The sequence below is a fragment of the Lycium ferocissimum genome, chromosome 11 (genome assembly GCF_029784015.1).
Source record: "Lycium ferocissimum isolate CSIRO_LF1 chromosome 11, AGI_CSIRO_Lferr_CH_V1, whole genome shotgun sequence".
NCBI lineage: Eukaryota > Viridiplantae > Streptophyta > Magnoliopsida > Solanales > Solanaceae > Lycium > Lycium ferocissimum.
In genome coordinates this window covers 32,067,235-32,088,203 of record NC_081352.1, presented here as the reverse complement: position 1 = coordinate 32,088,203, position 20,969 = coordinate 32,067,235, and the positions used below count along the sequence as shown (strand labels likewise).

General features: G+C 36.1%; 2 protein-coding genes and 1 long non-coding RNA gene across 4 annotated transcripts; all 3 read right to left on the bottom strand.

Annotated features, from left to right (window-relative positions):
• Window positions 1-6,784: 6,784 nt before the first annotated feature.
• LOC132037290 (feruloyl CoA ortho-hydroxylase F6H1-3-like) lies at window positions 6,785-8,795 on the bottom strand. Its single transcript, XM_059427783.1, has 2 exons — window positions 7,897-8,795; window positions 6,785-7,414 (listed from the first exon to the last, which is right to left on the bottom strand). The coding sequence occupies exons 1-2, from the start codon at window positions 8,400-8,402 to the stop codon at window positions 6,841-6,843; spliced, it is 1,080 nt and encodes a 359-aa protein (XP_059283766.1). The 5' UTR covers window positions 8,403-8,795; the 3' UTR covers window positions 6,785-6,840.
• A 74-nt stretch (window positions 8,796-8,869) lies between these two features.
• LOC132037289 (uncharacterized) lies at window positions 8,870-11,239 on the bottom strand. 2 transcript variants are annotated; one of them, XR_009409825.1, is made up of 3 exons: window positions 10,484-11,239; window positions 10,301-10,375; window positions 8,870-9,160 (listed from the first exon to the last, which is right to left on the bottom strand). It is a non-coding gene; the product is annotated as an uncharacterized LOC132037289 (long non-coding RNA). The 2 variants fall into 2 exon arrangements; XR_009409826.1 differs by having other exon boundaries at window positions 8,870-9,148.
• A 757-nt stretch (window positions 11,240-11,996) lies between these two features.
• On the bottom strand, window positions 11,997-15,324 carry LOC132038001 (phosphoglycerate kinase, cytosolic). The gene is made up of 6 exons (XM_059428720.1): window positions 15,103-15,324; window positions 13,833-13,910; window positions 13,458-13,718; window positions 12,954-13,271; window positions 12,623-12,781; window positions 11,997-12,479 (listed from the first exon to the last, which is right to left on the bottom strand). The coding sequence occupies exons 1-6, from the start codon at window positions 15,295-15,297 to the stop codon at window positions 12,285-12,287; spliced, it is 1,206 nt and encodes a 401-aa protein (XP_059284703.1). The 5' UTR covers window positions 15,298-15,324; the 3' UTR covers window positions 11,997-12,284.
• Window positions 15,325-20,969: the final 5,645 nt, after the last annotated feature.

Below are 20,969 nucleotides of genomic sequence, written 5' to 3'. Positions count from 1 at the left end.
CTAGGTTCCTTTTTTCATTCTCCTTCAGCCGCCCCACCCCCATCGCCTCTCTCTCTCTTCACCCTCTTCTTCTTCAACGAAAATGGCAAAGTCACAGGCAACTTTCACCTTCCCCAGGCCGTGCATGGCCATTTCGGGGAAGGCATTTAATACCCTGTACCCCCCATCCAGATTCAAACCTTTGAAGGAGGTTAAATTTTTGTCTTCTCCTTCTTTTTCTGTTTTCGATCTAAACAACTTTGATGAGTTTTGTCTGTTGCGATTTCAAATCAATTTTGATTATCAGTTCCTTTTATTTTCGGGTACGAGGGTTTTTAATGGTTTTTGTCTATTTCTTCCCTTTCTGATTAAAGTCTGAGGTATGGACAAGATCTGAACGTTTGTACCTGGAGTGTAACGTTGTTGACCAAGAAAACCCCGCCCAAAATTTCAAATCCCAGCCTAAAAACCCTAATTGCGTCCTATAAATACTAGTCCTTCTTATACTCAAGAACAAGTTTTTCAGCGGCGAAAGTTTCCCTAAAAGATATCAGTTTGTAGTAGTCATATATTTGGTGGTTGAAGAAATATACTACATGATTTCTGTCCGTTTTTTTGCCCTGGGTATTGATTTGGACCTATACGACCTCGAGCGTGGCGTTCGAGTGATATATCGAGACCTTCGCCTCACTTCGCCGCACCCGGTTAAGCGTCACCAAACACCCTTTTATTTATTTATCCATGAATTGAGCACTTTCTTCTTTGTGTTATGTGTTTTATATGCTTTGCGCGCTTGTTAGTTAGGCAGTGTGATAATGCTGATAGATGTAATTCCCGTTCGGTTTAGATTAATTTGGTTTAGTTCTTGTCTAGTTTAAGTTTAGTATGTTTCACTCTTTAGTGGATAATTTGGTCCTCGTTATGCCGTTTGAATATACTAGCATGTGGTTAGCATTTTTTTTGAGGTCAAAAGTGTGATCATTACCTTCTGGTCTTTTGGGTTTAGATCTTACGTGCTTTCGGTAGTAGTTCAACTATTATCCATTAGTCACTAGTTTAGACATACTTATCCATGTTTCAATCCTATTTTAGACATGCGATCCGTGTTTAATTTGTAACATTGGTTTGAACCGTTGGGATTATGTGGCCGCCGTTTGATATTTGGACAATGTAAATAGCCTATCTTGTACTCTAACGTGTGTTTTGACCATTGTTCTCCTGGAATGTATATTTCTTGAGTGTGTTTTTCCCTTTGTTATCATAATCTTTTAGGCCTGATGTTTTGTTCTATACGGTCAATCTTGGCAAGTTGATAATTTCTTTGAAAATTATGTTGAGTTGATGTACTCCTCCCATATGCTTGTTTGGTAGCTACTAAAGCCTTGTGCATTAAGCTGTTTTGAGTGTTTTCTGCCCCTGTTCTTTATCAAAGATTGCCTTAAAACTAAGTAACTTTCAACGGAACCCTGTTTTATTTGGCCAATGTTTTTGCTAGAAATTGTGTTGAGTGTGGGTTCTGTGTGGCTTTAAAGTATTCAAGTGTCATCTGTTAACCTAAACATGTCTAAAATGAAACCTCGCATGTCAAGAAACTGGCCTGATTCACAAGGTGTTTTGTTTGGTTTTGATTCCTCGTCCTAGTCGCATTGCTTTCACACAAAGTTGTTAAGTTCATGCAAGCCTATTACCCCGGAGTTGGAGTGCCTCCGCGTGATCTTATAATGAACAAACTCGTTTGCTTTCAACTGATTCGAACTTAGTATGGAATATGTCTCGACTTAATAAGGGATAATACGCTAGTATGAGTATCTACAATTCTATGATATGTGATGCTTCTCCTCTTTAAAAGATACTCGATAAGGTTGGTTGAGGTTGGTTTTTGTGTAAAAAATAGTCCAGGATTGGCCTTTGAGTATGGTGTCATGTTCGATAAATATACACTCATATTTCCCCGCTAATGCCATATTTCGTCTTGTATGAACCGATAGTACCTATACCATTAGTCATTTCCGCATTGCAAAAATAATATGGTGTTAAAGTAATACTCCAATATGCACAAGATGTATATAAGTCGTTGATATGTTTAGTGAAGTTTAAGCCGAGTTTACATTGCATATGTTTAACATTGTTGATTGTACACTAATCTTTTCTTTTCGTTTCTTTGCATGAACCTCGCATACGAGTCCGAGGGACTCGTTCCTCTTCCACATTCGATGTTGGGCTAAGAGTCCAACATAATATTGTCGAGTCATTCCCGTGTCAACCCATTCGCAGCAAAAATAAAAGAGTTTCTGGGCTAAGCTCACAGCCGCGCATGACCGCAGTTGAAATTTCAAAACGGGTCGAGCCCATTTATTTATATTTCTTGTGCCTCTATTTTTATTTTATCTTTCTTTGTTTATTGCATCTAACTTGTGTTGTTTGACTAACACTTTATTTTATTTGTTTCTTAGTTTAGATGAATTATAGGAGAATTTAGTGGGGTTTAGTTTAGTAATGGATAGTTAATTTAAGGAAAACTAATAATCAGTTCCATAAGTTTCATTTTTCTTCTTTTATATTAAAATTACTTATAGTATTTATAATATTCACTCTTAGAACAATGGATTTTCAATAGTGTAAATTGATATTTTTGAGTTAAAGGAATCATATTATCTTGGGAATTTCAACACCACTAACACGCAAATAGGGATCAAACTATCAAAGAATATTCTGTAGACATCTTTTAAGGTTTATCCAAATTTTGCGATTAGCATTATTATTTAAAGTCTTTACAACAGTTATAAGTTTATTCTAAATGGCATTTGAAGTTTCCTTTTTATTATATTTTTTACAAAATCTCATTCTAAATAGTATTTTATCTAAAGCCTAGCAACTTTTGTAAGTTTTATTTTTAAATGGCATTTAAAATCTTCCTTTTTATGTAAATTATTATATTTTGGGAAAAGACATGTTTTAACCCCTGAACTTGGCACGAAAACTCACTTTAGCAACTAAACTTAACTTCTATTTTTTTACCCCCCTTAACAACTTACGTTTCAATTATTTTCCACCCCAAATGCCGACGTGGCAAAAAATAAAAAAATAAAAAATTAAGAGAGTGAAAAATAAAAAAAGTGGACTTGCACCGTAGCTAAAATTTCCTTCGGTTGGTTTCTTTTCATCATTGATGTGTTAATGTGATTGAAGAAGAAAGGGAGAGAGGGTGGATTTCCATGGCTTCTTGGTTGGTTTCCAGTTTCTTCTTCTTCACAACTCCCCCCTCCCCCCCCCCCCCCCCCCCCCCCTTGTTTACGACTTTTTTTCCCCCCCCCCCCCCCCCCCCCCCCCCTTCTTCTTTTTCCAACCCCACCCCACCCGCCCCGCCCCCCCGCCCCCCCATCCTCCATCCTTCTTCTTCTTCACAAATCCCTTTTTCTCTCTATATTCTCATCATTTTTTTCTTTTCATTTTCACCATTTTTTTGTTTCTTGATTTAGATTTTTGTTTTCTTTCAAAAATAAAGTTATGGAAGAAATGGGTTTGTTAATAATAATACTAATAATGGCCAATAATAACAACCAAAACAACTAATTTGAACGAATTTAAGTGTAAGTGGGACTTGGTGGTGGAAGAAATGGGTTTGCTAGAAATGGTGGTGGTTGTGATGTGGGTATTTTGATTCTCTTTCAAAAATAAAGTTATGGAAGAAAATGGGTTTGCTAATAATGGTGGTGGAAGAAATGGGTTTGCTAATAATGGTGGTGGAAGAAATGGGTTTGCTAGAAATGGTTGTGGATGTGGAGTTAAAGATACGGTGGTGGTGATTTTTTTTTCTTTTAAGGAATTTGATGAAATTGGTGGGGGATGATGGTGGTGGTGGTGGGTGTGGGTTAAAGATGATGGTGATGATTTTTTTTAAAATCAAATTTTTTTAGGTGGCGACTGCATGGTGGTTGATAAAAATAGGGTGAGGATGAGGAGAAAGAAGAAGAAAGAGAAAGAAAAAAATAATAACAGAAAAATAAAAATGATATGTTGGTAATTTTGACATGGCAATGACATGGCAACGACGTGGCAATGATGTGGCATTGAAGTGGCAATGACATGGCAGTGTGTAATACACCTCCCATTATGTGAGAGTGGTATTATTTTTTTAGGGTGGAAAATAATTAAAACGTAAGTTGTTAAGGGGTAAAAAAATAGAAGTTAAGTTTAGTTGCTAAAGTGAGTTTTCATGCCAAGTTCAGGGGTTAAAACATGTCTTTTCTCTTATATTTTCTCTAAAGCTTATTTTAAGCAACATTCTTATATTTTCTTAAAATCTTAGCAACACTTACCCTTTTTTTCTTAAAATCTGAAGCATCTTGTTTAACTTTAATTAATTAACCTAAGTTTGAATGTAGTTAACGGATCCTAGAGATGCCTAACCCCTTCCCTTTAGGATAATTAGAATCCTTACCTAGAATTGAAATTTGTACCATTAACGGAGGTTTAGATAGCTTTACCTTAGTTAATAATTAGGTGCCCTAATTCACCTTAAAATCAATTAGGTGGCGACTCCTAAAATAAAGCAAAGAATAGGAATCTCCAATATGTTGTACCTAATTTAACCCGGTTAAAAAGGGGTGTAACATTGGGGACCATCCGTCCCAAGCAATTTACAAATGTTTTGGGCCAGTCCATTAATGACCAGCCCATATTTTTAAATCAGCAACCTACCCAGCCCACGTTTAATTCATCAGCCCAGCCCACTAACCCCACGACCCGACCCGACTGTCCTTCAAAATAATGAAACCACTAGGGTTCTTTGCTTTTCCTCAGCTGCGCCTCCTTTCTCCCTTCCCCCTTTCCGTTCTCTTCTTCGTCGTAAACGGAAAGATTGCAGAGTTCTTTTCGATCATACAGACCATGCACGGCCATTTCGGGGAAAGGAATTAATGACTCGTCCTTTCCCCATCAGATTTCAACCAGAGTAAGTCATCGTCTTCTTTCTTTTCTACTTTAAGCTGAAGCGATTTAATGGATTTTGGCCCTTTGTGAGTTCAAATCCACCTTCTTTATCAGTTTACAGGGGACACACTTATTGTTTGCTCGAGTATCGGTTCTGTTAGAAAATGTCCACCCCTTTTAGACTCTATTGTCTGTCCTGTTTGAACTTAAATTGTGTATTCTGCCAGTTTGACCTTTTGTTCGATATTTTTCTTTTATTGATCTTCCTTTTACATGCTAAAACTTATTTGTCCCTGGGCCGAATTTTCATAAGTGACCCCTATAGATTTTGGGGCTTCTCTTTCCGCTATTCTTTAGGCTTTAACTTTTTTTTTTCTTAAATATTATGTTTAGTGATTTATCTGTCCAACTTGTGTGCCTGCTCAGATTAAATATAAATTGTTTATGCCTTAGTATAAATTATTTAGACGTATACTAATCCTTTTCCTTTTCATTTTTTTGCATGACTATCGCATACGAGTCCGAGGGACTCGTTCCTCCCCGCATTCGGTGTTGGGCTAAAAGCCCAACATAACATTCTCGGACCATTTCCCTATCAGACCAGTCCGCAGCAAAAAAAAACAGAATCGAAAATCAGTTGGGCCGAAGCCCAACAGTAGCAGCAGATGCAATTTTCTGGGCCAAAGCCCATATGGCAGCAGTCTCTTTTTCAAATGGGCTGAACCCATCCGAACTCTTCTACTTCTCTACTTATTTTTTTTTTGTATTGGATTATGCAACTAACTCTTTGTTTGTCTTGTTTGGATAAATCCTTAGATGAATTAGTGGAATTTAGTTTAGTAATGGGTAGCTAGTTCAAGGAAAATTAATAATTAACCTCATAAACTTTCACCTCTCTTTGTTATTAAAGTTATTTATAGTATCTATAATATTTATTTTAGAATGATTGATTTTCAATAGCATAATCCATATTTTAAAATTAAAGGAGTCATATTCTTATCATCTTAATTTCAAGTATAAACTCAAGTATATTTTGTAAATAACTTTGCAAGCTTGAATCAATCACGCAAACTCTTAGCAAAGTATAGTTTATATAAAATAATAAAAGGATAAAGAAAATTCGTAAGCTATTTTGTATTTCATTTTGTACTTTTTTTTAAAAAAAAATGCACAAAACCAATTAACACCTCGCCACTTAAATTATATCAAACATTTATTAAACGTGCATAAACCTCACTATCTTCTACTTATATATTTTATTTAAATCTTATTTTACACAGCATTTTTTAGCTAAAGCTTTAGTAATATTTATAAGTTTTATTTTACATGGCATTTGAAATTTCCTTTGGTACAAGCTTTATTTTAAATAGCATTTAAGGCCCTAGCAATATTTATGAAATATTATCTAAATGGCATCATCATATTCTTCCTTTAAATTCTTGATAACTTTTATAAGTCCTATTAGCCTTTAAAGTCCTTTTTCATAAATTATTATTTTCTTCAAGTTTATTTTAGCTAATATTATTTTCCTTTAAACTTTAGTGATATTCGTAAGCTATTTTCTTAAAATTTAAGCCTTATATTTAATCTAATTAATTAACCTAAGTTTGACCGGTAAACCGTAGTTAAACGGATTCTAAAGGATGCCTAACCCCTTCCCTTTAGGATAATCTAGAACCCTTACCTAGAATTAAGATTAAGGCACCATTAACGGAGGTTTAGTTAGGTTTTACCTTAGTTAATAAAATAGGTGCCCTAATTCACCGTAGAATTAATTAGGTGGCGACTCCTTAAAACAAAACAAAATAGGAATCTCCAATATGTTGTACCTAATTTAGTCGGTCTAAATGGGGTATAACAATTCTTATGGAGAAATGCATGTACTCTATATATAACAATATAATTAGATATTGTGACCACAAAATGCGTCTATATCTTTGCAAATTCTATTGTGTCCTTCCTGTCATGACCTTTGCTGAAGAAGATGTTGGTGTAATCAGAATAAAGAATTTGCTTGTAAATTGGTTTCTCCCCATTCTTTAGCGTTTCTTGCAAAGGACCAATAACACTTGTAGGCTTTGGATGCAAGAAAATGGGCACAGAAACCCTATTCTTGCTCCCATTAGCAATTACACGATGTTCAACACTCTTGTATTTGTCATTGCTCATTATTTGAAGTGCATCTCCAATGTTGATTACCAGAGCCCCGTTGACCGGAGGGACATGAATCCAATCATTAGTTTCAATTTTTTTCACGTAGAGCCCGCCAATATCATCTTGAAGGAGAACAGTAATTGTTGAGATATCTGAGTGACGTCCTACTCCAACCGAAAGCTCAGGGTTGGGACATTTTGGATAGTAGTTAAAGTTTATTCTCTTTGAACCCATTAAAAGTTGCTCTTTCTCTTCATCAATTGCTTTTACATTCAATCCTGCAATTAGCGATTTCAAAATCTTCCTTATAACAGTATCACACCTCTTCAAGTATTCAAGTGCTTCTTCCCTGAAAGAATATTCACAATAACTACTAATTAGTACTCAAAGTATATTTTACCTAATACTCTCTCCGTTTCAATTTATGTGAAACTTTGACCCTAAATTTTGACATAGATTTTTCAAATTTACAAAAATAAAATTTATATATTTAGAAACTACATAAAAAGTACTATAAGTCGTGATAATTCATAATTCAAATAACTTAGAAAAAATGTAAGGAAAACATGGTCAAAGAAGCACCTCATAGACTCGTCAAATAGTAATAGGTTCACATAAATTGAAACAGAGAGAGTATTTCATAAAAGATAAACTTATACACTGACAGTATGGAGATCCTTTTTACATTACAATGTATTATAAGTTATTCATGTATACAACTTTATTTTTCAAGATACTAATCTCACTTATCATGACTGGTAATCTATAATCACTTTTTAGATGACTTGATAGAATAGATTTCTTTTTTACGTGGTGAGAAAGAAGGCGAACCTGCAAGAAGTAGGCCAAAATAAAGAAGCTTCATCATGAGAAACATGAACAAGCGAAAGGTAATCTCTCCAACCCAATGTCTTCTCAGCTTCAGGCGTAAAACTTGTTCCATACCTCACATTACGCGAAACTGAATTCTCTTTCGTATACTTCTTCTTTTCCTCAGCTGGTAAACTGAAGAAACGATGACTCGTCTCCTTTATATTATCAAGAACTTGAATAGGAACTCCATGATTGATAACTTGAAAGAAACCCCAGTTTTGTGCTGCTTTGCAAATCTGATCAGCCACCTTTGGATCATCCCAATTGGACGCGTCGATTATTGGGATTGAATCATCGGTTATCACAGTGCTCGTAGTGATTCGTTCTTCAAGTGGTTGAATATATTGGTTAGGAAGTTCTTGAATTCCCATATCACAAAGGCCCTTAACTCCATTCCCTTCGTTGACAACAAAATCAAAGACTTTTTCGGAGTCTGAAAGAATTTTGGACAAGTGTGCAGCCATTGTTACAAGTTATATATAAAGGAAAACTAACGAAATAACTTTAAAAATTGATGTATGGGAAGAAAAGGAGATGATATATGATCTAAAAGCTTGTTGTCCTGACTGAAATTTGTAATTGAGTCACTCAATTTATAGGGTTTGTGGGAAAGATTTAGTCAACTATTGAGATGTGAAAGTCAAATTTGAACTGTAAAATTTTGCTTTCTGGCCTAATTAATCACATTGCAGTCCTTGAATGGCGCCTTTTTGTTGGAATTCCAAGTCCTAATCAAACTTTCTAAAGTCTATTAGCAATGAGAATTACTGTTTAAATTTCAATGATAATAATGATGGTTTCTGCCTTTTTGACAAATTGGCAATCTTGGTCTTGCAATGGGTTGTTGGAGAACATACCTCCATTTTATTTATTTGTGTTTGTTTCTATAAACTCTTTATAAAATGATTACTTTGTTTATGGTAATACTAGATAAAAAATATGAGAAAGTTAAGAATATATGGTAAGGATGCCATTTTTGTTTCCAAGTAATGCAAAAAATATGACACTGACAAAACTCCTTAGAAATAGTGTTGCACCAGGAAAGTCTACTATAAACAAATGATTAAGATAATTTGTTATGACATCTTTATGCACAGACTCATAAAACAATTAAGGAATTTGAGTTACTTTTGTTCCATCTTCCATGTAGTGCACACTGAAGCATGCATGTAGAAGTAATAAAGAAGCTAGTTGTTGAGTCTTCTTTCACCTGCAAATGTTCCTACAAATAAGATAATAAAGCTAAGTTGGTAAAATTATGACTAACTATTAGAATTCAACAAAAATAACAGAAATCATAAAGAGTGCTTGACTAATGTGACTGTGAACAGTTCTAATCATATAGTGCTTGTAATCTTTATTGTTGGCCTGATAAAAGAACAGGAGAAAGTAAACCAAACCAACCAAGGATACCATTTTTATTGCACGGTAATGTAAAAACCTGCAACATTTCTACGTATCATTGCACAAGAAATTAATACCATGGATAAATGAACAGAATCGTTTATTCTAATGTCATTATGTACCAACTCCATCTCACCAACCTAACTCTTCGCTTGAACAAAGAGGGAGTTCATCTGATCATGGAACCACTATTGAGGAGAGAACGAAGCGTGTTTTCTTGAGGAGAGAAAAATTGTTATTCAACAAATGACAGAATAACAATTTTTCTGATGATATTAGAGAATTGCATGCAAACGATGTTTTCAGTTGGATTCTAAACACTTTGTCATCTTGAATTGGTAGGGACTCTTTCTGGAAACGCGTTGCAACAACAACAACAACAACAACAACATACCCAGAATATACAATATTTGTACTAAGTAATACAAGATAAATATATACTGAATGATAATACTTCACATTTCAGGTTTTAAACCTTATGTTTATATGGATTTGCAACTTCAACCTATTGGAACAATATGTTCACTTAACTTATTAGGTGAAAGAAACATGATCGTAAGACACTAATAATATGCCTTTTTGAGTATATGAAGCCAAGAAAGTTAAATTTGTTAAAGGGTGTTTTCACTGAAGCACTATTCATTTATTCTCTTATAATTATGTTATTTTCCTCCCTTTCTCTGTTTATAGTATTTTGAAGTTCAATCGGAGGTTAATCAGTCCGTTTTCATTTTCATTTAAAGTCTCGAGCCATGCCACCAATTAGCCTTATCTTATCCAATGTAAGTTTTTGTCTCCTCGCTTCCATAGCCCACAACCCGTACTGCAAATGCACACATTGCAAAATAAGGTGAAAGATCTACGAATCATCACACTGGTTGAACATAAAATCGTGTTAAAATCATCATAGAGTACCATCTCACTCATCATAAGTCATACCTCCCAAAAATATGTATACCATTATACATGTGAGATCATTTGCACGCAATTAAAGCATCTTGCCGTCTTACAGAGGGAATATGATGAAATAAACCTGCAATTGCAGAAAATTCAAAAGTATATTCCCGTTAGACCTATAATCAAAATGAATGCTGGGATAGTCAAATTGAAATTACCAGGCCTTAATAGTGATATAAAATACCTGAATACCTCTACCAAACATGGATGGAGACATGCATCTACCAAGGTCTTTGTGAAATCCCTGAATAACTGACCCTCGATCTCGTAGTTCTTGGTATGTGAAAATGCATTGTTAGATGCTCCATTTTATCATCTTTCTTCACAAAAATGCCCAGGTTGAGCTTCTTCAATACACCCCTGTCCAAAACTATTCTTATTCTAAAACAATTCCAAATTCTCTTTTCAGTCATTCAATTTAGTTGATCTGGAACAGGAAGAGGCACAATCTTTCCAACTGAAAAGTAAAGTTAGGTTAATTTTTGAAATCTAGTGAGTGAATACATTGCTTAGGAAGAACCGGCAATTGTTACCTTGCCAACATTTCTAACTGAAGCTGCAGCTTAAAAGAGTAAAACCCATTGTATTTATAATCTAGTAAAAAATGGTACAGTTAGGAATTAACGCAACAGTTTCCTTCAAAGATGAATTTGACAATGAAACCTTTTTTTTTTTCCCCTTAAAAAGAGTAGCAATCGGATCATCTCGATTATTAGTAAATATCTGCATTATGAAATGTATAACATATTGCAGTTTGAGATATATAACATAGAACAGAGCGATACCTTAACTTCAACAAACTATCTAAAGCCCTAGCTAACACATGCAAGAATAGAAAATAACTCAATGAAAATCACACCCTAAAATTTTGATTTAAACAAGACCATAATACATGCATAATGGAGAAAGTAGAAAAAAACACAAAGAAAATTAAAAAAGAACTCACCTGAGAGCCAAGCAGTGGAAGAGAAGGGGCGAGAAAAATTCGGAAAACAAATAAAAGTGGACCGTAGTAAATTCGGTGTATCCCACAAATTGAAGTGGTAAAACACGTGTCATGAGAAAAGGAATAAAGGGTTGAAACTTCAAATGCCAAAATGCCCACAAAAAGTGATATTATGACGAATGTGCCATTCGTCGCACCATTGAACTTCCACTTATTAATAGTTTAAAAACAAAGACTATACATGCCTAGGCCCTAAAGACTATTGAGAGAACAATAACAGTAGCTAGGATTCTTTCGGCGGTAGGATCGCTGTGACAGAACCGAAGATAACCAACGATATCAATTGAAACAATTTTCCTCCATCTAAAAATAGTTCGACTCCTTTCTGCACGGCCGCAACTCCCAAGTGTCCTTTAAATGTATGTATTATCACATTCAACTTTTAACGATTTTGAATTCAACTACTATTTTCAAATATTAAAGCATTAGAAGAGAAAGTTACTTGTCAATGCACACAAGACACTTGACTAATCTAGTAAATAAATAAATACAGTAAAAGAAACAAAAACTTCCCATTGGCTACTGCAAATAAACCCCCTTCATCTTTAGTAACTATCATTTGAACATTTAAGAAGGGATTTCTGTTTTCGACCCTGTAAATCTTAGAATAAGAATGCCATACTTTTTCTTGCAAGTCTGAACAAACTTTAGAGAAAAGGCAAAATAAACAATACTAAAAGAAAGCTCGGTGCAAGTAAAACTCCAATCCCCAAAAAAGGGTTTGATAACTAACAGTAACTCATTAGTTATTTCAAGTTATCAACCATGGAAGATTCTCTAATCAAAAGAGAAAGTACCTCAGTGCCCTGCATACTGCAGTGCACATAACGGAGGCGCAGAAAGTACTTATTACAGTTTGATCCACCACCATACAAGACTCTACGGATCCAAATCCGCTCTAGATTAAAATCCAGACATGAAAGCTAACAGAATGTGCCCAAAAAAAAAAAAAAAAGGAGCAAGCATGAGCATATATTGCTTAGGCATCATCTAGGGCGAGCACCCCAGGAAGTTGTTTCCCCTCCAGAAGCTCCAAGCTAGCACCCCCACCAGTTGATATGTGGCTCATCTTCTCTGCAAGTCCTACCTTCTCAACTGCAGCTACAGAATCACCACCACCTATGATGGTTGTCACTCCCTTTCCACTAAGCTCTGCCAGTTTATGCGCAATGGCCTGGCAACAAAAATAACATCAGATGCAAGTAATCTCCAATAATCTCGAAGCATAATATTCCAAGTAGAATAACAACTCCTAAATCCTAAAGGCACAAATCTGCCAGCACAACTTTTTTTTAAAAAAAAATCTCCATTTTATACCTCCGTTCCAGCAGCAAACTTTTCAAACTCAAACACACCCATTGGTCCATTCCAGATGATAGTCTTGGTGGTATCCAAGGCACTGCCAAAGGACTTGATTGCATCAGGTCCAATATCTAATCCCATCCAGCCATCAGGAATTTCAGAAGCTGGAACAATCTAAAAATACCAAAGAAAATCAAGTCAGCCAAGACTCTAAAACAGGTACTGCTGAAAAAAGTATTCATCTTCCAACTCAAGAAAGCAGTTAACATATATGACAGCAGTTAGTTCTTACTTTTCAAGATAAAATTGACCTAATAAAGCAGTTTATACAGACGAGGGATCTTACCTTGCTGTTTGCGTCAGGAGCAAACTTGTCCGCAATCACTACATCAGTGGGAAGCAATAGAGATACTCCTTTTGTCTTTGCCTTCTCCATGAGAGATGTTGCCAAGTCAAGCTTGTCCTCCTCCACTAGTGATGATCCAACAGCGTACCCTTGGGCCTTGTAGAAAGTGAAGATCATTCCTCCACCAAGCAATAACACGTCAACCTTCTCCAAGAGTGACTCTATAACACCAATCTTACTTGATACTTTTGAACCACCAACAATGGCAGCAAATGGTTTCTGTGGATTTGACACAGCTCCTACTAAATAGTCAAGTTCCTACAAGCATTGACGATCAAGGGTTATGCGAAAATAGTAACTGCTGAATCGCAATTAACCATCCAACTACTTGCAACACAATTGAGAAACTCTCAAATTAATAATTCCTCCTAGAACTATGCATAATTCCTCTACTTTTTAAAAATGCTTTCCTCTATTTGACAGCCTGAAATCTTAGATTAGTACCTTCTGCATAAGGAATCCAGCAACAGCTGGTTTCAAGACCTTGGCAACCCCTTCTGTGGAAGCATGGGCTCTATGAGCAGTCCCAAATGCATCATTGACGTACAAATCTGCAAGAGAAGCCAACTTCTTGGCAAACTCAGGCTCATTCTTCTCCTCTTCTTTATAGAATCTCACATTCTCCAGAAGCAAAACTCCTCCTTCCGGTAGTTCAGTAACCAATTTCTCAACTTCTGGGCCAACTGAATCATTTGCCATCTTTACCTGAGCAGAATTAGCAAATAGAAACCTTCTTAAACTGGACTAGAAGAAAGGAAGAGTCAACCAAGAATAAAAACAGAAATTCAACCAAGAATAAAAACAGAAAAGCATACAAACCTCAACTCCCAACAGTTCTGAAAGTCTAGGCACAAGTGGCTTTAAGCTGTACTTTGGAGTGACACCTTTAGGGCGACCCTGATAAAAAGCAGACAATCAGAGAACACATAGAGAGGACAAGAAAAAACAACCCCCCCCCCCCCCCCCCCGCCAAAAAAAAAAAAAACAGAGAATATGGTACAGAATTTCATCAGCCATGCAAAGACCACGAGTATCAAAGCCTAAATAGAACTTTCAATCAGTGAAAATTCCAGAGCTGAATGAAAAAAGAAGTTACCATCACAAACCAAAGATAGGAACAAAGAGAACATAAAAAACAGTCATCTCACAATCTGCCGAAGTTATCAGATATCCTCATCACACTAGGAAAGACATCCAAAGAACCAGTTATGCTTGGTATTGTGCCGTGCAGCATCTCTCCTCAATATTTATGTTTATAGTTCCACTTTGTATACTCAGACAGATCCCCCCCAACCCCTTCCAACTCATCCACCGCACCCAAAGAATGAAAGACAAGAAGAAAGAGGGAAACCAAAGGTGTGTGGTCAATGAAGTTAGAATGCACCATGAGAGAACGAGTCCGTTGGGCAAAAATATTAGGTGATGTCTTCTCATCTGTCTAAGTCTTATTTTTGTTGGACAAAGTTACGCGGTACATGTCCTACTGGAAAGTACCAGATAGCCGGTGGACTAGTCAAGGTGCAAGAAAATCCGTTGAGACACCAATGTCATCCAAAAGAGAAAAGCACAACAAAATTTGACCGGGCACAAACCCAAGAGGTGAGGCAGTGTTGCTGCCAAGAAGGACAGAACCTTTCTATTTGGATATTCTTATATGTGACTACTATCACAGCTAAATGAAAAGCTGGCAAGAAAGTAGAAAAAATTGATATTTGAACTTTGTTTTGATCACTAATGTCCTTGACCAAATTTGTTCATGTAGCACACTATATATGAAGCCAGAAAACTTAAGCTCCAGATGTTGATTGGGCTAGAGTTATAGTGTCTTACTCTAACCTTACATATGCTCATCCTTTTTCGCTAAACCTAGTAGCTACATCTTGAAAAAGAAAAAAAGCATAGTAGAAAGAGCCATTGATCATAAGTTGCTAGGCACACAACGAAAAATGCACAAGAGCAGAACAAATGCATGTTTAGATTAAATCCGAAGGTGAAACAAAATCTGTGTGTAGGAGTTGACGAAATAGCAGAGACCGAATCTATAGCATGGAAGCGTCATTCAAAGAGTTAAAGAGAGAGTTGCGCTTACAAGATGAGAGGCAAGGATGACACGAGCACCATTTTGCATCAAGTAGTTGATGGTAGGTACAGCAGCTCTGATTCTGGTATCATCGGTGATGTTGAAGGTATCATCCAATGGAACGTTCAGATCAACTCTCACGAATACTCTCTTCCCCTTCAGATCTGCTTCTTTCAGTGATCCCACACTCTTCTTCACCGCCATCCTCTATATAACACAAACAGATCGGAAGAATTACTTGATCAGATACTTACAGATCTTTCGTCGGAGAAACCAATGTGATAATCGGTTGCGATGTCTGGAAAAGTTGAGGATGGATGTGTTAAATAGGGAAAGTCCTGATATTGGGGCGCATTTTATTTTCCGTGGCGTACATTGTTTAGCCAAAATAGTGGGCTTGGGCCACGCCACCACTGACTGGCTTCCCAAAACCATCCTTCTACATTTCCTGATCCACCAAATTAATGAATTATTAATTAATAAAATCTAATAAAAGCAGAAGTTTCAACTTCAGATTCTCTTTTTCTAATTCATTTATGCAAATAATATAGTACTCCCACGTTTCAATTTATATGAGCGTTTTGATTGGGCCATGAAGCGTTTAAGAAAGAGGAAAACTTTTAAAACTTGTGGTTAGAAAATAAAACAAAATTTGTGTGGTAAATCATTCTTAAAGTGAATTTATTTTCAAATTAGGAAAGACATCACTCATTTTGATACGGATTAAAAAGAAATAGGTTCAAATAAATTGAAACAGATGGAGTATTTGTTTTGGTTGTGTTATTTTGAAAACGAAGCATGAAACATCCAGATCCAGGCATATTTATTAGAATATTCCTTATTGGTCGTTGGGTCGAAGATTGAGCCACTTCACCAATATTATAATAAATAAAATAGCTGTTGTGAATATTTGAAGACAGACTAATTCATGTCATGAAATTGCTTCTCCATTTGATTCTCTTACTATGATTGCTACTGAGCTGCCAATCAATGTAAGTATGAATGTTATCATATGCATAGCTATATCATATTAACGGCATTCATTTATTATTATTATTATTATTATTATTATTATGTGATTAAAAAGTGAAGTACTAACAAATATATAGGTTAAATGGGCTCTCCGACCTAACAGACTAGATTACGCTCTCCTTTTTTATGTATTAAGATGGTGGAATGCACTCAGGAGGGCATCAGCCAATTTGGAATGATGGTCTGGACCCAAGAGGGATGCCAATCGTGACCAACGAGTCATTGGTCCTCAAGCGGAGGCCATTGTTACGTGCAAATTGTTCCTCATTAATTAAAAAGAGAAAATTAATGAGTTTTTACGTTAATTGAGGGTTCGGAGCCAAAAGGGTATAAAAATACACGGTATAAACTAAAAGGGGGCGGCCAAAAATTTACATACCAAAAGGGGTATAACGTGGGCTGATCCACGTTATACCCTAACATTTTTTTTTCAATTGTCAGAATGTTGAACCGAAAAAAAAAAAAAAAATAGTAAAACGTGGAGGGATCCACGTTTTACAAAATATATTTTTTCCCGCACGGTTTAGGGTTTTGTTTGACGTTACCTCTATTTAAATCATATTCGGCTATGTTTTTAATAAAAAAAATTATTGATTTTTTTAATTTTTAAAGCATATAGTTAATTTTAGTGAATAACTCCAATAAATATTTTAACACATATAATAATTAAATATGTGTTATATATGCAAACAGAAATAAAAAATAAAATATAAGTTAAACAAACGTCACACATTAACTAAGTGATAACTATTAAACGGCACAAGACATGTTATATATTCTTGGAAGATTACATAAGGAAACAACAATCGTACAAGTTAAGAAAAAACATAAAAACCAACAAACAACAATAACTACTGATTTATTGGGCGGCGATTCTTGTTATGCTCTGTTTGTAGCCACGTACTTCACTTTCTAGCCATACGAGCAGGAGCTATATCCATTTCATCCTCCTTCTAGTTGTAGTCCGCGTTCGAAGTTCGCTCGTATTCAATGTTTGCAATTAAACTGAAGGAGAAAGGTGGCAATATGCCTCATCACCCAACGGTGAAAAATTTCATCGTACGTTTGCTTGTAAAACGCAACCGTAGTAACTTGCTAACATAGTCCTTTGGTTGAATTCCGCGGATATCACAAAATTTAATTGCGTGTGAACATGGCATGTGGTAGTTTCTCCATTTCCCACACGAGCACTTTTTCCTTCGCAGAGACTTTATGGATATTTCCGCCACTACCGTCGTGTGCAAATGTCGAATCTCAAAGACCCCTTGATTGCATTGTATTCTTTGCGTATCGGTATGCTTTATGGATCTCTCGTATTCATCAAACTTCTTTTCAACGTAACAGCGGCCAAAACTTTTTATCCGCAATCAACAAATCGCAAGGGTGCTTCTCTCAACAAACCGATCAACAAAATTTTTAAACGTATAACGGACCATGGCGAAAGGCGGGCACCACGAGCTTTCTTCAATAATCCGTTGTAAGACTCAGCGACATTCGTTGTCATAGCCTCCCACCTATGACCGTTGTCCTTATGCAATGTCCATTTCTCCTCCGAAGAGATTTTAACCACGTATACGCCGGAGGTGACATTGTTTTGATTTGTTCCATCCTCATTTTATATCTTCTTCGGTGCTGCAGCGCCAACCACATTAGGTTCTCAAGGTCGGCGTCGAGGAACTTTTTATTGAGAGTTGCTTTTCAAATGCCGAATGCAAACCTATGGTGTGTGGATGGTGGTTATAACCAATCATGTGTTTGGACACATTGCAAGATGCCACGATACGGTCGAGAAATAAGTCCATTCCTTGCCTCTCACGAACAATATGTCTCCACAACAACACAAGGAACCACGTCCAAGACTCAAAGCTCTCACGTGCAACAATAGCATATGCAAGTGGAAAAATGTTATTGTTCGCATCAATTCCAACGGCAACTAGCATGATTTCATCTCATACTTACCGTACGGATGAGTACCGTCTATTGAGATGACAAAGCCCGCAACTTTTGAATCCATCGATGCTTGGTTTATAAGCCCGAAAAGAAACTTGAAGATGTGTTCACCTTGCGTTGTAGTTGATTCGTGCTCCCACCAACAACGGTCCTGATTGAAATATTTTAAGGCGACCCCGTGTATCGGGGCAATGTCTTGAAAGAGGTTTCAAAATCACCAAATACCATTTCAATAGCTTTCTTACGCCCCTTTTGTGCTTTTCTATAACTAGGAGTAAACAAATGCAATCCTTTTATTTTTTCCGAAGCCGACTTAATACCGATGTATGGATCGACCATAATATATGGTATCAACGTAGTAAAGAATTAGGTATCGTTCAAATTGAAATGATCTTTCGTAATCATCAGTGAGACAAGCGTGGTGGAGATCCGCTTTGCCACGCCTTCCATACCACTTGAAATTTCTCTAAAGCGGATCGTCCACTCACATCCCAACATATGACGCTTGCAAATAACCCTCCAAAATTTACCTTTGGACTGATCACAAATGAACTCTTTCTTTTCTTTCAGACAATATTGTCTCACTGCGCCTTTCATTTCCTTCTTGTTCTGAAATAACATACCTAATTGCATAATACAAGGAAAATTATCAACCCCGTAAAAATGGGCCAACAAAAAAAAGAATATTCATCGCCGCCATACTAACTTTGATCGATAAATTCGGGTTTTTTTACAATCCCACGGTGCGGATCGAAGCGGACCGTCATCTCTCATGAAAGCAAAATCATCGGCCTTCTTCTTCGTGTTATCCAAATACGGAATCGCATTAGAATGGTAGCTAACGTTACCACTTGACGATAATGTCTTCATAAGAATGACCATGTTAACCGATGAGTGATCATAAATGTTTCGCGTGATCTAATGGGATATCACTATCCGACTCGCCGAGTGATCATTAGCTACATCATTATTGCTAACAATTTGTGTGAAAGCCGAGTTAATACGGGATTTTCTTCAAAATCGTTACACCTACAAACATAGAAAAATTCAAGGGTTCAAATCTGTAAACAACTAGCTAGAAGTCTCCTAGTTTAGCGAAAAAAACATCGTTATATTTACCTTTCGTAAATGACTCTACTTGAGTAGGGCGATATCGAACTATACTCCCGCCACCTAATTCACTTGAATCTGGAGCACTACTCGGTCCAGGAATATCACAGCTCTGCATAGTCCAACCAAAGTTATGTGATTGGTTACCAACTCCTATCATTGTTTGTTGTTGAAGTGTACCTCTTTGAAGCCCAATATTCATAGCGGGAAGATACGTAGTATCCCGAATATCAAACTCATCGTCAGTGGGTGCTTCAATATTAGTAGAGCGTTCAACAGTTGCATACATGTTAAGTGTCGCTATACTGATATGATTGCTAAATATAGCAGGACTTCGAAAAAATAACGATAAGGAGTCATCGTCCGAAATAAGAGTTTCCTCGTAAATGGGAAATCCCCTAGCCGTAATTGATGTTGGATATCGTCTAGTGATAACCACTGAAAGGTTAGAATCAGTTATGGCCATTTTGCTTCGAAACACGTTGTGGCGATCGTATTTGAGGGAAATTGGAAACCTTTGTACGGCTTGCGCACGACGGTTATATCTCACTGAACCATCTTCGTACACAACTTCACCACCCCAATATAAGTTAACTCTTACATAATTTTCCGCCATATTATTTTCAACGAATACAAATGTTTAAGAAAAGTGGAGAATGCAAGGAAGAAGTGGAGAATTCGTAGAGAAATGCGAGAATACAAATGTAAAAATTATTGGTGAATGCAAGAGAGAAGTGGTATATAAAACAAATGATTCACGGACCTTTGATTGTGATAATGCTTATGTTGAAAAAATATACATCCTGCCCAATCATATGATACACATCCTACCTCTACTACTCCCCTAAATCCACACAAAGCCAAAGTAGTCAAGGATGCGAGGATGCAAAGGATGACGCTTCACGTGCTTCCAAAATTCGGTATCCGCGCGGCGTGGAAATAGGCATCCTCGCGTTCTGTCAAGGTACCATCCACACCTGACTCGTGATCGATGCTTCTCCCGGAGTGTTAACACATCATACACCCGTGGAAGCTCCATACCTTAGATAAAAAAAAAAAAGAAGTTAAAGTCCAGAGCAAGCTATTTGGAGTAATTTACTATTAAAAAAAATTATTATTTCAATTTTAGCAGAACAAATATGCACTGGCTAGATAAAGTCGACTTCCATTTGCCTTATTTAGAAACCACTGATAGTGGACCACATTAATGCCTATAAGGTATAGACAAAATAATTATCCACCACTTAGACTTAGGTCCTATATAATAAAGCATTATCATGACATTTTAAGTATCTTTATTTTGGGCTACTGAGGCAGTAATCTAAGCGCACTAATTTTTAATTGGAGAAAACAAGTATTCAGTTGACCATTGAAAAGGAAACACATGTATTATCAGATAAGAGTGTCACCAAATCAGCCAAATTTTATATACCAATCCACAAAAATAACAATAACATAACAACAAATTTCTTCAAAAGTGCTACTAAACAAATCAGACCTTTTATATAATAATGCTTCTAACAATCATATCTTAAGTTCAAATTAAAATAACACAAATAAGACAAACATATATCTTATACGCATTAAAATAACACAAATAAAAAATAACAATTAAGATATATAAGACAAACAAATATTCTACATCTACTAGAAATATACAATTATATGAGTTAGAAAAAATACCTTAATTTAGATAGCAACAAAAGATAAGGATGAACAAGTTACTCCAAAAATTAGACTGTAACCGCAAGGTTTTAAAAGAAAATAAATGGAGGAGAAGGAAA